Source organism: Microtus oregoni, unplaced genomic scaffold (assembly GCF_018167655.1).
Source record: "Microtus oregoni isolate MIOR12 unplaced genomic scaffold, Mior012 000021F_ref0000039, whole genome shotgun sequence".
NCBI classification, from domain to species: Eukaryota; Metazoa; Chordata; class Mammalia; order Rodentia; family Cricetidae; genus Microtus; species Microtus oregoni.
The window spans coordinates 25,496,481-25,513,096 of record NW_024543080.1 but is presented as its reverse complement, the minus strand read 5'-3'; the positions used below and the strand labels follow the sequence as shown (position 1 = coordinate 25,513,096).

Sequence of the window (16,616 nt, the reverse complement as noted above, 5' to 3'; positions counted from 1 at the left end):
GGTATGACCTTGGAGGAGAAGGTATTACTTGGAGTGGACTTGGAGACTATAAAGCCCATGTCATTCCCAATTAGTAGTCTCCCCCCCCCCCCCCATTGCTAAAAGGATTTAAGTTTTCAGTTAGTGCTCCAATGTTATGCATGCCTGCCTTGCTTCTTGGCATGATACGTATGGACTCTAATTCTCTGGAAATGTGAGGCCAAATATCAAATGTTTTATTTTATAAGTTGCCTAGGTTATGGTATTTTGTGACAGTGATACAATAGTAACAAACTAAGATGCTTAGCGTGCTAGTCACACAGCATGCATCCTAAAGATAAGTGGAACATATGCCAGAACATACGCCATGACCATGGTCAGAAAGGGCAGGATATCTGTTCACCAATATTCACTGCTATACCGCCAGCATCTGTCAGCTATATAACACCGACCAAGGAATTCATGATTGCTTTGATGGAATAATAGGGCTAAAAAATAGATAAGATTGGATACCTTAAAAATCTATCTACTTTATTTCTCTTTGTTTGATGGTTTTTATATTTCTGAATTTTCAAGTCATTAAAGGAGATAATACATGAAAGGCTGTAACTCTTTAAAAACTGTTTTGGTTGTAATAATATACTTGATACATTTTCCTTTAGAAATGACAGTTGGACACATTAAAACAAGAAGATAAACCCTATTGTTATTCAAAACAAATTACTTGGCATATATTGTGTATTGCAGTCTATGGGAGTAAAAGAAAAAAATACATTTCTATTATTTTATGCCCTAAGAACTGAAATATAGAAAAATAAAGGAACACAAAATAGGACATATATATTTTGAAAATTAGCACTATAAGTCCAAAGACTTTGAGTGTCAGTTCTTTCTCTTATGACAAATCAGAATCAACATGAAAGACTCATCCATCCCCAAGCCTTTACAGACTTGAAACCAGTAATTCACAACTACTGTAGGAACATCCTCCACCATTCATTGCACAGTTGCCATGGAAGTCACTGCCTTATCAAAAATGGAAGTTTCTGTGGAATTGAATTCCTAAATCTTTATCCTCCACCTGCAAAGCAAAGTGCTATCTGAAGCCTTTACTGACTGGAAAAAACGAGGTCACAGTGTTAGACAATTATCCCTGAAAGGCTGCCAGCTTTTCTCTCCTTTCTTCAAATACCTGGATTACAGCAACCAGAAAGCTTATATTCAGAAAGTGTCAGAGACTTTCAATAGGAACTGATTGAGTTGACAGCTAAATGCTCTCCCAGACTTGAAAATATGTGTATTTGAATCTGAAATGCAGCTTAAATTTTGGCCACATGCCCAAACTCCGGGCAATGTTTGAGTCCAAATGTTTCTTGAATAAAACTATTGACAACGGAAGCTAAAAAGTCCCAACACAAATGTAAAGAACACATGTAAGATGTGCTTCACCTGAATGTGCCTCATAGATCGGGGCAATTTTCATGAGAACAAGTGCTTGTACATTTTGGTTGTAAGCCATTGCCTTTAATGACTGAGCTGTCTTCCCAGTCCAAAACTCATGCTTTTAATAAATATATCAAAATTGACCAGTACCAGAACTAGGCCAGGAAAAATATGTTTTTCTCAGGCACGCTTGACAGTCAACTAGAATAAAGATGTTTAGTAACATGTTGCAATAATAGTATAAAGAGCAGAAGAGTAGTTGGTATGTAAAACTCATTAATGATAACAGAACCTTCCCAGGTAGTTTTGAATAACCATTGCTTTCTATCTTCTACAAAAGAATTACGATATTGACCGCTTCTCAGATAAAAGAGATTGTCTATGTATGTGGGGCTCTTAACTTAAAGAAACGCCATAGCTAGTGCTTATTGAGCATTTTATTTATGCTTAATATGATTATGTGCTTTATATAGATTTTGTAATTTAACCAGTATAACAAATCTATAAAGTAGATACATCTGGTCCTCTCACATTTCCTTTGGAAGGGAAAATAAACTGTTTTCCCAATATCCAAAATCCAGAGCCAGTAGTTTTCAAAGAATCTATGAAATATTAAATCATTCATGCTGTCAAGAATTTACTTTTATGGCGAGCAGGTTCTAGCATTGCCTCTGACTGAACAGTATTAATTGCCTTGTTCTGTAAATCATAAAATATGCAGTTATGCAAATGCATGTGAAAGCACTAAGGCATAAAACCCATCATCAAAATTTGTGTTACGGTAAACAGTGAAAATATTGAAATAACCCAACTAAATGGTAAAACCACAGACTATTCTGGTTACTGAACTCAACAGAATATTTCTTATATCCTTTGGTTGTGTTCATATAGAACTTTGTATTCCTACAGAAACATCTATAATGAGACAATGGCTGCAAAGTGCTGCATGAGCACTAACTAGTGACTAAGCATGAAATTACTAAGCATCCTATTAGACGGCATCAAATAAGTACTATTATTATCACCACATATTTGTAAATATGACCAACACAGACAGATTTTCTGATTCTAAGTTCCTCCGAGACTAAAATTTTAATAATTTATCTTTAAGCGTATTAGTGTTTGGACCGAATGTGTGTACTTATGTTGCTACATACCTGTGGATGCTAGACGGGGGCACTGGATCTCCTATAATTGGGGTACAGATTGCTTTAACCACCATGTATGTGCTAAGAACTAAACCTGGGTTCTTCCCAAGAGTAACAAGTGCTCTTAATGGTTAAGCTATTTCTTTAACCCCACACCAAAACTAGCATTTTATCTGTCATTCCTTTTATCCCACAAACAATTGGTATGCAAAGAAGTGTGTGTGCATCCTTGCGTGGTAATTTGAATTAGAATGCCCCATATAAGTTCAGGTGTTTGAATACTTGGTGCCTAGTTGGTGGCACTATTTGGATAGAATCTGGAGTTGTGCCATTACTGAAGAAGAAAGGCACTGAGGTTAGGCCTGGAGATGTAAAAGCCACACACTGTTGCCAGTTCACTCTCTTTGCTTCCTCCTTGAAGTTCAAGATGTGAGTCCTAGGCTTCTGAACCATCAACAATGCTTGCTAAATGCTGCTAAATGCTTGCTAAATGCTGCTAAAACTCCTGGCAGTGACAGTCTTTTATCCCATCAGAACCATAAACAAGAAAAGAAATCTTTTTTTTTTTCTACAAGCTACCACAGTTGTGGTTTCTATTGCAGTAATAGAAATATAGCTAAGATACCTTGTATTCTACCAACTTAATATACAAGATCTTCTTAATCTGTCCTACAGTCAGCATTTTATTTATTTTCATTCTTTGTAGCACTATGTAATTATAGTACTCTACAGTATTCATAAAATTACTTCTACTTCTTGCAAACAACTACCAGGAATCACCTCCATAACCTAATTCACACTTATATAAAGATTTATATGATCATCTTAAATGCGGGGTTTCTGTCTTGTCAAGTTTGTGTGCGTATAGTCAGTGATACTCCTTGCTAGGTGCTCAATGAATGCACTCTAAACTGTAAGGAAACTAAATCCCAAAACTTTATAGTTATCTCAATGGAATCTCTAACATCTCTAGCTCATTCTGTAATCTATACAGTCATTCAGACACCAGACATTTATTAAATCCTTAAACACTGGTGTTGGCTATTTTATGAGAGTTAAGAACACAAAAGTGTGACAATAAAAACTTACAAGAAAAAAGAAATTTATTATGCATTACATGTATAAGAAACTCCATTTTGGACCTACAATTAAGGTACAATGAAACAACAGAGAAGCGAAGACACTCCATTTATAACAAGGGTTCAATCCACATTATGTCTATGAGACCAGGAGGTATAATACAGCTTTAACTGAGGTAGAGTACTTATCTCTTTTGTGTAGGTCTTTGAAGAAAGAAGGGGGAAAAGGGGATAACAAAGAGGTGAGAGAAGGGGAGGAAAGGAGAAAGCAGAGGATGAGAGGGGAGGAAGAAGGGAAGAGAGAAATTGAGGAAAAGGGAGGGGAGGGGAGGGGAGGGGAGGGGAGGGGAGAAGAGAGGAAGAAAGGAACCAAAGGGGAGAAGGGGAAAAAAAGAATAGTTAGTTGTTGTGACTCATGTCTACAATATCAAAACTATAGAAATACAAGTAGGAGGACTGCTGTAAGCTTGAGGCCAGTCTGGGCTACATAGAGAGTCCCAGGAAAGCTTGAGCTATTTCATGTAGAATCTGTTTAAAACTAAACTATGAAAAGGTAAAAAGAAAAGCAAACAAAAAAATGATATTTCCTTCCACGTAAGACATTGAACAAGAACTACTGAGAAGAGTGTTGAGGGTGGGCATGAGACTCCTATAGTGTGTTGAAGGTGGGCATGAGCCACCTATAATATGTTTGCAGTGAGCATGGGAAACCTATAGTATATTGAGGGAAGGGTGGGCATGGGGCAACTATAGTGAGTTCAGCATGACCATGGGACTCCTACAGTGTGTGGAGGGTGAACATGGGACTCCTATAATATGTTGAGGGTGGGCATAGGACTCTACAGTGTGTGAGGGGAGGGTGGGCATGGGACAACTATACTGTGTTGAGGGTGACCGTGGGACTCCTACAGTGAATAGAGGGTGATCATGAGACTCCTATAGCATATTGAGGGTGAGAGCATGGGACACCTATAGTATGTTGAGGGTGAGCATAGGACTCCTATATTCTACTAATGTTAGCACCTGGAGCATGCTCAGTTAGACTGACTAAAATCCTACAAATGAAACCCAAAGAATCTTTACTTGAGTTTCACAAAACCTTCAGAAATTGTCAACTCTCATTATTAAAATTATTGTACTAGATTAGAGGAGCTATCAGTATACTTCATAGGCTTCTGGTTGCTATGAGAAGCAAATACTGTAAAATCCATGAAAAGGAGGTTTCAAAAAATTCTGTGTTTAAATCCACATTTAAGGTTAATTTGAAACTCTACTTTCCAAGAATTTCATATTCTAGATATATAGCCATGTTCCAGATTTCAAAACTACTGAAAACCACTCTCAATACCCAGCATGTATTCGGAACATTTTAATCTAATTATACCAAATACACAATTTAATGGGATTAGTCAAGATTTAAAAGCAAGAAGCAGCTATATAATTAACACACAATTCATTCTGCTACTTTCCAAAAAAGTGTGCTCTATTTACAAAGATAAAAATTATTTTCTTTAAACACTATTTAAATATGTGATTTGTCAAACATGTAGATATTAAAAGTTTAGAAATATTGATATTACTGCCCCCCATAGTATTAAAGATAGGAAAATATGGTACTTTGATTTTAAGAACACTATAGACATTTATATACTCTTAATAAATAAACTCAGCAAGTAAAAGGTACAAAATATGTATTTATTATATTTTAAAGAAATCTTTCACAAGCTAAAAATTATTACTGTCAAACATGGTAGCTCTTCACACAGTACTTTTTTCACTTGTACGTTGAAGCTTGGAAAACTCAAATAACATTAAAATAAGTTTTCTTATTTGAGTGTTTTAAATGTTTCCAGTACAGAGCTAACCTCGGGTATTAGCTAGCAGCTCCAGAACAGTGTTCTCACTGAAGCACCAGGGAGCCGATGTCCAGCTCATGGAATGTTACAGGAAGTATTGAGTAAAAAACACTCATCATACAAACAAGTGAATAGTTTTGGAAGAACTGTGTATAGAACGCTCAATACATAATCAAGCATATAGTTCTGAAAGTACTGTGTCTAAAGCACTCAATACGTAACCAAGTGTATAGTAAGTGTTCCTTTTACTATGGGTTCTCTTTGGGAGAAGACCTCTCATTGTGAAGAAGATAACTTTAGAGAGAAAACTATGCCACAAATAAGAGTCTAGAGTTCTTATACAGCAGTGGGATCAGACCACACAGCATTCCAACTTTCTGCATTCCAGTGAGTTTCCACTTTCTCTCTGCTTCATTGTGGAACTACCTACCTATGACATGCATGGCTCAAGCAACATTTGAGGTTCTGCTACAAGGAGAGAATCTATGTTCACCATCCTCACTGTGAGGGACGATGGAGCCATATGATGCTGGTTTGAAGCACAGCTGATCCACTTAGCACATTCCAGCACACACCTGTCTACATAGCACATTCCAGCATACACCTGTCTACCTGCTCTTTGTTACAGCACAGAATGCATTTGTCCTGTCTTTCTGTTTTAAAAAGCCACTGTTTTCACTATTTCACTTACCAATCACCTGCCCCCCCAATACAGAAAATCATTCTGCTTTTCCCAAGAAAGGAAAACCTATCTTCAGTATTGAGGAGTAATAAGAAATTTTATCACAAAGGTGTAAGTAGTATTATATTTAAAAGTCTTTGTAAACAATGAGTTAAGAATGAGAAGAGATAAGTATGTCCTTATAACGCAATGAGGGTGGTATTTAATGTCTAATAGCTTGACTATAATCTTGAAGATATGAACTTGGTATCTTAAATACAAGGTTAGTATTTATAAGAAAAATATTGCTGAAGTTTCAAGTCCTAGTAGGGAGTATCAAAATGGATTTGATTCAAACAAATTGAAATATGATAGGAACATCTAGGAGACATGGTTTGAAATATTCAAGTTCCAAGAGAGCAATATTCAAGTACTGTAAACTTATGAAAATTTAGTGTGTTTTTCTTAAAATTAATTTTCAATTAACCACTTAATTAAATATACTTCCTATAAAAATAAAAATTACTGTTGACAAATAATGAACTATAGAATAGTCCCAACTAGCACTTGTTGAGTCAAATTCTGATATAAGGAGTATTTCACATGGACCCTCAAATTCCATAAAATTGAAAGTATGACAACATCCATTATACAAGTGGGGAGAAACTAAAACAGAAACAAGTAAACAATTTGGCCCGCACCCACGTTTAGTAAATGGCATTGTCTGGGATTACGGAATCATCCGCCATCCTCTTCCCTTCTTTGGAAACTTTGGATTGACAGTGAGCACTAAATTCCATTCCCTGTGTTTAGCTGCTGCTTTGGGGGTAGCATCAAGCCATTAAATTCATCAGCAACCTAAATTCAAAAGATTTCTTAAAATGCCTGACATATAATGCTAAAGAAGTGTATGCTGTACACTTTGATAAGAGAATGGTGGCAAAGAGGTCATATGTATAAATAAATGAAGCAGTCTTTATCTGATCAAAACATGAGCAGAAATTTGGATCATATGACTATCATTAATAAATGCTTCCAATAGAGGTCTGTCCAGCAAAACAGTAGCATTTTGGCATTACCCAACGTGAAAAGAATGGAAACAGGAGAGGAGGCATTAGAATGTGCCTTACTTGCAAATAATGGAGAGGAATTCAATTCAAAATGATCTGTGCAGATAGAATGCAGCTGTTCAAAACACAGATAAAAAGGAGTTTACTAGTATTTAAGATAAATTTTATACCCCCAAAAATGAAAATATATTTGGTGAATCAGCAATTTGATTAGAACTTCAAGAGTCAAAACTTTACTCTTGAATTATGTGTTTCTCCCACTAAATTAGGATAATCCATGAAGAAGTCTAATCCCTGGGACTGTTATGCATAAATCTGAGAACTCACTAGGACAGTAATACACAAGAAGTGGCATTTTTTTAATAACTTGAAATTTTGATTTTTTTATTTAATGTCACTTCTAGTTCCAAATATGCAACAGACCCTAAATTTCGGGTAATTTTCAAATCATATTCTGTAGTGATGAGGTGAAGGGCCAAGACAGTTTCTTTATTAACCAATGAAAGTAACACATAGACAGATGACCCTCCTCCATCAATATTCTTAATTAAACTGACAGTTTCTAACTTCAAGTTGTTATTGTGTACACTGTTTTACCCTAGTTTACAGACTGAATCTTCTTTTTGCAATGAACAGTAAAGGGAGGGAAGAAAGCAAGACCAAAGTTGTGAGACACACGTCTGAAATATAAGAAACTCCACTCCATGAGCACACCACTCACTCTTAGGCAGACATGCTGCCAAGTGTATAGCATCTCAGGGTTCAGAGTCAGAACACCAGCCTGAACCTGTGGAAGACCCAGTCCTGAAAAACCACCTCCATCATTCTACTCGGTGCTCTCTGGTTTGTCTCCTAGTATTGCAGTTAATAACAAAATCTAAAAATACCCTCGTGTTTATATCTTCTGAAAGAAAATAAAAACAACACAAACCATGTGAAAGGTAAAAGCTCATTTTACATCATTTTCCAAAATGGTTAGAAATATAGCCTTGGTAAAAATGATTTGGAGGCTTAATGTTTCCAAAATCCTGGTAAGTGCCTCAATGATAGGGAGTACTTTATTTAAATATCTTAATTGATTAATGTAAATCAAATAGATGCCAGACACCAATTTTACACAAACAAGAAAGTATCAATTTTTCTTTTGTGCTCTCCCAAATACCAGTCATTTTTTCCTGTGTAACAAGGTTTTTTTTTGATACAGTAAAGGCAATGAGCCAGGCCTGGGCATCAGTCCTTTTCTGACAGCATTCAGAAGGATGAGACAAGAGGATTGAGAACTCAAGGCCAGCATGGACAATACAGGTAGACCTTCACAAATGATAAATAAATAAACAACGGGATTGGATTTTATTTATCCCTTCCCTGGATATTTATTTGCTGCTCCAATGCTATCTCAAAAGGTCATCTAACTTTCAGGAGTAATATGTTGTCACTCTACCTCCAAGGTTACCAAAAAAATATGTATATATACTCTCACTGAACCACTGAACCACTTTCCAATCAATCCTGCACCTGTATAAAAAGAGGCCCCTTCCACTCTCTCTAGTCAAGTGTAGAAAATTATTCATTTTTGCTTTGCAACTGAGAGCTTCTTAGCAAACCAAACGCAATGAAAGCCAGACTACTTCCATTATAGGCTTTTAGTGCTGTCTCCACCCCACTGAACACACACACACACACACACACAGGCGCGTGTGTGTGGTTTTCAAGCTTCTTGTATCTTGCCGAGTGAAAATGCCAAATAATCTCCCTGCTGCCATCCCTACTTTTTATTTTGTTCACCTTGCAATCCTAGCCTCACTCATGATAAACCCACAACCCCCTGCATATTAAGACTGTGATGTTGTTTGAGATTTTTGAACTCAACAAAGCCCCACCTGGAAACACAGCATCTTGTCTAAGAATTCCCACAGACTCTCCTTTTTTTAGAAAGTGATGCATTTATTTACCTTGGTCACGTTGATTCAACACTCTGCTCCTTTACACACACACACACACACACACACACACACACACACACACACACGCCAAAACTCAATTCTCCCCTCTGAGCCCTGTTCAAAACATTGGACAGTTGCACTGGAGGTAAGCAACAAAGGAAAACCTATCTTGTTACTAGTTACTGGAGGGCATGTTACATTAGCAGCCCTCATGTGTGAGGGAGCACCCAGGAGGAAGTGCTCTAGAGGTACATTCACAGCCTCTTGAATTGTTCCCTTCCAAAATCACATAAACTGGAGCTCTTGCGCGGGACTGAGGGACCGCACCGCAGAAAATAATTCTGGCGTGAGCCGCCCTGTCTTCACACTAGTTCGCCCCTTAGAAGAACGCGCAAATAAACGGACGCCCTAAACTTGCATCTCATCAGACAAGAGGAGGATGGCCTATAGGCACAGACAGTGCTCTGTCTCCTCTTAACCCTGTGCCTGTGCTGTGAAGGGTGTCCAGAGGATCCTGGAATTAGGCGCGGCAAGAGGACAGGATGAATAAATTCAGGATGAGAACCTGAATTCAGTAATGCGGGGGGAAGGGCGGGGCGTGGGAGACCAGGATGCTTACACTGCACTCGAGGGACGCTGGAGGGGGACCTCTGGTACTGATTAGCAGACTTGCCGCCAGGGCACTCCCGCAGGGAACATCCCTTCCTGGCCACAGCGTGGCTTCTCTCACAGCAAGTCTGCCTTGGCGGAGAAAGGGTATGAAATGCATAGGTAGGTAGGTTGCTAACTTACGGAAGAAGATGTACTCGGTATAACTGCTCCAGATCTTGTCGTCTCGGTACTGATTGACAAAGGCGGCAGTGCCAGAGGAGTTGCACGCCACCATGTGGAAGCCGGCCTCAGACAGTCGGTCGAACGCCTGCTCCAAGTAGGTGAACTTGAGGTAGAAGCGGGACGTGTACTTCTCCGGCTGCCGGTCAGGGTCGCGACTCTCATTAAGAGTGTCCCCAAAGACCTCTTTGGCCAAGGCTATGCGTCCGCACACCATGATGCGAGCCACACGCCTGAACTTAGCATCTGCCTGGTTGTCACGCACTGTCGTGTAGGAGCCACGGTAGCCCAGGGTGAGGAAGCCAGAGCGCTTGTCCGGAGCGACGCTGCCACCGACAACGCCACTGACACCATGCGCTCCAGAGCCCGAGGGCGCGCCACCGGCCGCCGCCCCACGCAGCAGCAGTGCATCGCTGCTGCCCTGGGAAACATTGTCCTCCAGGTCACTCTGGCAGCCCTCGTCGTTGAGCGAGTTCTGCTTGGTGACCTTGGGCGACAGCAGCTTAACCAAGTCGGTGAGCTGGAAGAACTCTGCCTCGCGCAGAAGCCGCTCCTTCTCAGGGAAGTGCTCGGGTAGCGCCAGCTGCTTGTCCCGCAGGTAATCCAGAACGTACCTAAAGAGGAAACCGTCGCGGTCGATGAAGAAGCGCGCTCGGCTGTCCCTGGGCAACTCGCCCCGGCGCCGAGCGCCGCCCCGGGGACTAGAGGGCGAGAACATGCTGGCCAGAGTGCTGTCCGGGACGCTGAGCAGCGTGGAGTGCTTGGTCACATAGACCTGGCCGCCGACATTCAGCTCCACTACCTCGGGGAAGGGCGACGGGGCGCAGGGCCCCGGGGCGGCGGCCAGAGGAGCGCCAGAACTGGACGCGGACACCATCTCGCTGATGGGGAGGATGGTGCTGCCGCCGCTGCCCGTGTCCTTCAGAGCCATGGTCACCCACCGCCGGCCAGGTAACCCGGGCGAGCGGCACGGCGTGCTTCCAGAACCTCGAGGTCCCCTGTCCTCGGTGTGCGCTCGGGGACTCTGCACTCTCGGACTGGCCGGCTCGCTCCTCTGGACACCCGGAGAGGCTCAGGGTTCCGGGCAGCAGTGGCGTCGGCGGCACCCGAGCTCCATCGGGCAGAGGAGCTCAGGAATGGAGCTCCGCGGGCACTGCTGCTCCTTTGGGGCGACCGGCTGCAAGTGTGCTAGAGACTTGGAGAGGTTCAGGGGCTGCGCGCGGCTCTCTGAGGGGAGGGCGGGAGGCGGGGCCGGAGCAAAGAAAACTCTCCCTCCGCTACTAGCGAGCTAGCGCGCCGCAGCCAGGAGCGCCGGCGCGGGCGCTAACTACTCGCAGCCCAGGAGGTGGCACTGACGTCAAGCCCCGAAACAGGACTGGAGCCGCAGCTGTCATTTAAAGAGATAGGCTGAGGAGCTAGCTAGGGAGCCTGAGTGAGGACAGAACCAAAAGGAAAGGCCAGAGGGTGATAAAACCAGAGGGTGCGTCAAAAAGAATCAGTCGAGTGAAAGTGGACTGCAGCTCATCGTTTCATCCGAGTCTCCTTGATTTTCTCTGTCTCTTCCTCACTTCCACCCACTCTCCCTAATCCACCCCCACTCCCTGAGTTCACCTTTGGTAAAACTAGTTTTACTCTCTGGAAAGCTAGGACATTACAGATATTGGAATGTGGGCTGTGTTTGCTAAAAGTCTGTGAGTGAGGAGGGGTTGAATCCCAGCTAGTTGCTTTTTAAATGATATATTTTTTTAAGTGTCACCTCTACCTATCTACTGACATCAAGTGACATGACTGTTAAATTGATGTTCTACATCCAGTTGGGGTTTAAAAGTCTTAAGTCAGATTCTGTTCAATTGATGTTTTACATCCAGTTGGGGTTTAAAAGTCTTAAGTTAGATTCCATTTCACAAAAGCAGTAAAGGGCTGTGTACAACAAAGCAATTCTTTTCGACCACATTTACGAAAGTTGATACACATGGCTACTTGCTGCTTATTGAAGAGAGAAACTGAAAGGGGACGATGTTCCTTTTGTTGCATCTTGATTTCTTGATCCTTGGATTAATCCTTCGATTAATCTATTTTCCTTGCAAGTTCTCAGAACAAGAGAATGGTGCACCTTTGTTATCTTCTTCACTCTAGCAATCTACTAACAAATATAAACCAGCAGTGTTTGTAATGGAAAACGAGGACAGAAATTCAAACGAAAAAAGATTATTGCTAGATAATCTAACGTGCTGACCAGCCTGGGGCATAACTTAGTGATCAGAAACATGAGTCATCTACTTACAAAATACAAAAGTGAATATGGACTGTTTTAAGACACAACATAATTAGCTTCATAGATACTATAATAAAAATTACATACAGAGTTTAATATTTCAAAACCCCTAAAATGCTTGCCCATGATTCCTCCCGTTCAAATTCACCAAAATAGTAATGGATTTGAGATTTAGTTGTAATTTTAAATTTTCATAAATGATTAATATCCTATTATTTGAACATTACAAGCTATATTTAATTCATTGATTCCTATAAACCACATCCACAGAAAATGCTACATCAATTTTGAAGTTTGATTACCTGAGGCAGACAGAGCCTAATGGACCAATGAAGGGACACAATACACTTGCCAAATGATGAAGACACAATACAAGGTTTGAAGGGGCATGTTCACTGAATCCCCTTACTCAACCATATTACCCCATTCCCAACTTAGATTGACTGATCAAATTGAGAAGTTGATTTAAGTCTTTTTTTTTTTCACTTAAGGGCTTAAATTGAGCATTGAGACAATCTGAAAAAAAAGTACATTTTCTCCCTCATATGAAGAGTAAGAAAATATTTGGACTTTAAAATGATCCTTTCTGGAAAATGAATTAGTGAAAGCTTTTCAACCTTCATAGATGAATAAGTAATAACGCCTCAAATCGCCACTAATGAAGCCTATTTGTCATGAAGTAAATGTCTCTAATGGTGAGGATGGTACAGACCCTGGCATTCTAATGAAGTGAATATGCAACAGATAACAAATATAAATATAAGCATGGAAACATGAGCTTGCCATTATGTCAGCTTAAAATTTGTTTTCATTTGTGTTGCATAAAATATACTTATGAGATGGTCTGAATTTTATACTATAAATGAAATCACTTTAGTAATTCATAATGAATCACATTGTGTGCGGTATTGTGTGATATATTACTTTTGAAAATTATCTCTTCAGCGTTGATGGATTGCTTCTCCTTAATCTCTTCCTTCTGCCTACTGTTATTGCCGTCACCCTCTATCTCTACTCTTCAACCAAACTCCTAACTGAACAAACAGCAAGTCAGAATGACTTCCTGCTGCAAATCCTCTTCTTCTCCCAGCTATTCCCTCTCCAGTTATTTTTCCTCCCAATATAAATACTACTTACTCAGGAATTCTTTCCACTATCTGACCAGCTTCATGTTCACTACTGAGATGTTCCCACACAATCCTGAGCTTGTATATGAACTAACACTGGATTTCTTAGCAGGCTGCAGGTATGGCACTCAGCCTTACACACCATTCCATCCTCAGAATGGTGCCTGGCACATGAGAGGTGGCCACTTTCTATTTGAAATATGCACTGTTCATAAATGGAAGGCATTGCATCCCCCACGTGAAGGCCACCAGGATAAGACAGAGACTGCAGAAATAAGGAAGACGCTGTCATTCACAATCAAAATCAAGACAAAAAAGTAATTTCTTGTGAAAACAAACTCAGACCCAACAGAGAAAAGACAGCAAAGTCTGGCTTGTAGCAATCCATTTCACGCACTAAGCAGTGATCAAAAGACCATAATCAGAACCATTTTCCTCTAAACCACAGACACTATTAATGTTCCCCAGACCTAGCTGATGAAAATAAGAGAAAAAGAGTGGATCCTTGGAGATCTGCTGCTGTTGTGCAAAGGCAGGGCATCAAACTTCTGTGGCAGGGAAGCGATGCTGTATTCCACCTCCAGCACCTTTTAAAACAGCACAGTCAATGCAGTGTGTCTCCAAAAACACAGCTAATAAGCCATAGAGCATATATTGGTTCCACGGCATAGCACATAAGTAATTTGCAATTTAAGACAGTAAAGTGACTATTGCTTTTCAGAAGGTAGAAATGAAGTTAAAAGTGGAAACTATCTACCTTGATGCAGAGAAAGAACATGAACAGGGAACTAAGAGGTTTAGATAGAACTCTGTCAACATCTAACCAGCTTTGTAATTTCAGCAAGTTACTTCATCCCTAAAATAGTTTGTTTTAGACACTGAGGACATAATAAAGACCACAGGCTTAACTCTTCAGTGAGGGATCATCCAAGGCTACAGGAGTCCCTCATATTTTTGACAACTATTTCAAGTTTGGAAATAGTCAGATGCTAACTTAGATAGACCCAAGTGAAACACTGGTATTAGCTTAGCAAGGTAATAGAATAATTACCTACCGTGGTGTAGGCTGTAGGTTGCTACCCCATCACCACATTATACGTACATACATTGTGTGTGTGTGCTTGTATGTTAATTCACTTTACATATTATTCTTCTATGCATCCTACAATGTTCACATAGTCTGGTGGAATGCGACTCCATCATCATGAAGATCCCCTACAATATTATAATCTCTACCCAGTGTAGATACCATTTCACTTACAGGATTTTGCTTGGCCTCCTCTTCTTCCTCTTCCTCCTCCTTTTTCCTCTTTCTCTTCTTTTTCTCCTCCTCCTCCTCCTCCTCCTCCTCCTCCTCCTCCTCCTGCTCCTCCTTCTCCTCCATTTCCTCCTTCTCCTTCACTATAATAAACACATTGGGTGGTATGTATCCAAGGCCAACTCTAATTTTAAAGACACTATCTAATATCTGTTTATTTTATTTGGAGCAATGAAAGTTTTATAAAAGTGAAAATAAAGACAAAAAACAAGTTTCTCTCTTTCATGTCATTCTAAGCAAAATGCCTGATTTTTTTTGACCATAAGTCTAATTTTAATTTTCTACCTGCAACATTCAAAAGCAAATATGAAACAGATGGTAGCAAATGCTTTTATTCTTTATCCCAGGCACTCAGAAGGCAGAAGGAGGATGATCTCTGTGAGTCTAAGTCCAGCCTGGTCTACAGAGAGAGAGAGTCCAGGAAAACTGCTTTTTGTTTGTTTGTTATTGAAACCTTATCTCAATAGCAAAATAAAATAACTACAATAAAAGTAATCATGAAACAGGCAAAATGGCTTTAATAATATAGCTAAGATAGCCTATGTGATAATTTGAATGTAGTTGGCCCCCATGACCCCATAATTTCATAATCTCATGGGGAGTGTCACTATTGGGAGGTGTGGCTTTGTTGGAGTGGGTACAGCCTTGTTGGATGGAGCCTGTTACCGTGGGGTGGGCTTTGAGGTTTCATATACCCAGGAAACCGTCCGGTAAGTCAGCTGATTTCTTGTTGCCTCTACTCAAGATGAAGCACTGTCAGCTCCAGCACCACTTCTGCCTGCACTCTGGCATGCTCCCCGTCATGATGGACTGAACTTCTAAACTGCAAGTGAGCCCCTTCAATTAAATGTTTCCTTGTAAGACCTGTCATGGTCATGGTGTCTCTTCACAACAATAAAAACCCAAACTAAGACAGCCTACTATATAAAAAAAATGTCAGCATGTAGCCAGCATATGTATGAAAAATGTTACTTTTTCCCCATCTAGGTCTTGAATGTGAAGCATTTTCTTTATTCTAGACCACACTACAATTGAGACTAAGCCTATTCTGTGTGTGGTTCCTCCACAATGCTCTATATAGCTCTATAATGTAAATGGATTAGAAGAACCTATATATTATGACACTTCGATAAGAAAACAATGGTTTTAAGTATTTCATCAGAAGACTGTGACGAAAGGAAACCAACCAGAAGTCGGCATTGGGATAAGTTCATTCAATTTGTGCAATTCAGACCATTAGAATTTTTCTAATGTCCATGTCTATGTACAATGGGGAGAGAAGAGGGGAACAAAAGTATCATAGTCATTAAATAATTTGTGTTCCTCTTATATACTTTTATAATGGGGCAACTGAATAGCACACCTTACTGGGGAGGAAAAGAAAAGCCAGTGCAGGAACTATTTTATACAGCCTCCTATGAAGATAGACGCTAAAAAGAAATCCCACACTCGCTCAGAATTGAGTATAATAAGGGTTATTTATTTAGGGGTAGACTCACAGATCACAGTCCTCTGCATGAACAGGGAACAGGAACTGAATCCAGCAGCCTTAAGAAAGAGCAAGCGAGTTTGGGCTTTACATAGGCATTTATAGTATAATAATAGGTCACACCCAAGTTGGCTGGTTTCGTAAAGGCTACTGGCTGAAGGAGTTCCTATAGCACTCCTACAGTGTAGAAAGTCAAAGGTTTCCAACCAGAACAAAACAAGAGGGCTAACCTCTTCAGCAACAACGTTGGGAATAAGAAGCAAAGCAAATTACATATTCGGCAATTCTTACTACACCTGTAGAACACTGGAAGCCAGGGAAAATTCAAGTTTATTCCCCAATCACAAACATTGGTTTTGAGATTATCAATGATTCCAACACAAATGAGATTTTTAAA

At 40.2% G+C, this 16,616-nt stretch overlaps 1 protein-coding gene across 1 annotated transcript in view; it reads right to left on the bottom strand.

Moving 5' to 3' along the window:
- Kctd8 (potassium channel tetramerization domain containing 8) overlaps nucleotides 1-11,247 on the bottom strand; it is a 216,444-nt gene extending 205,197 nt beyond the window's left edge. The window contains exon 1 of the mRNA XM_041671461.1: nucleotides 9,972-11,247. Coding sequence (XP_041527395.1) covers nucleotides 9,972-10,941 — 970 coding nt within the window. The 5' untranslated portion in view covers nucleotides 10,942-11,247. The remainder of the gene's footprint in view (nucleotides 1-9,971) is intronic.
- Nucleotides 11,248-16,616: the final 5,369 nt, after the last annotated feature.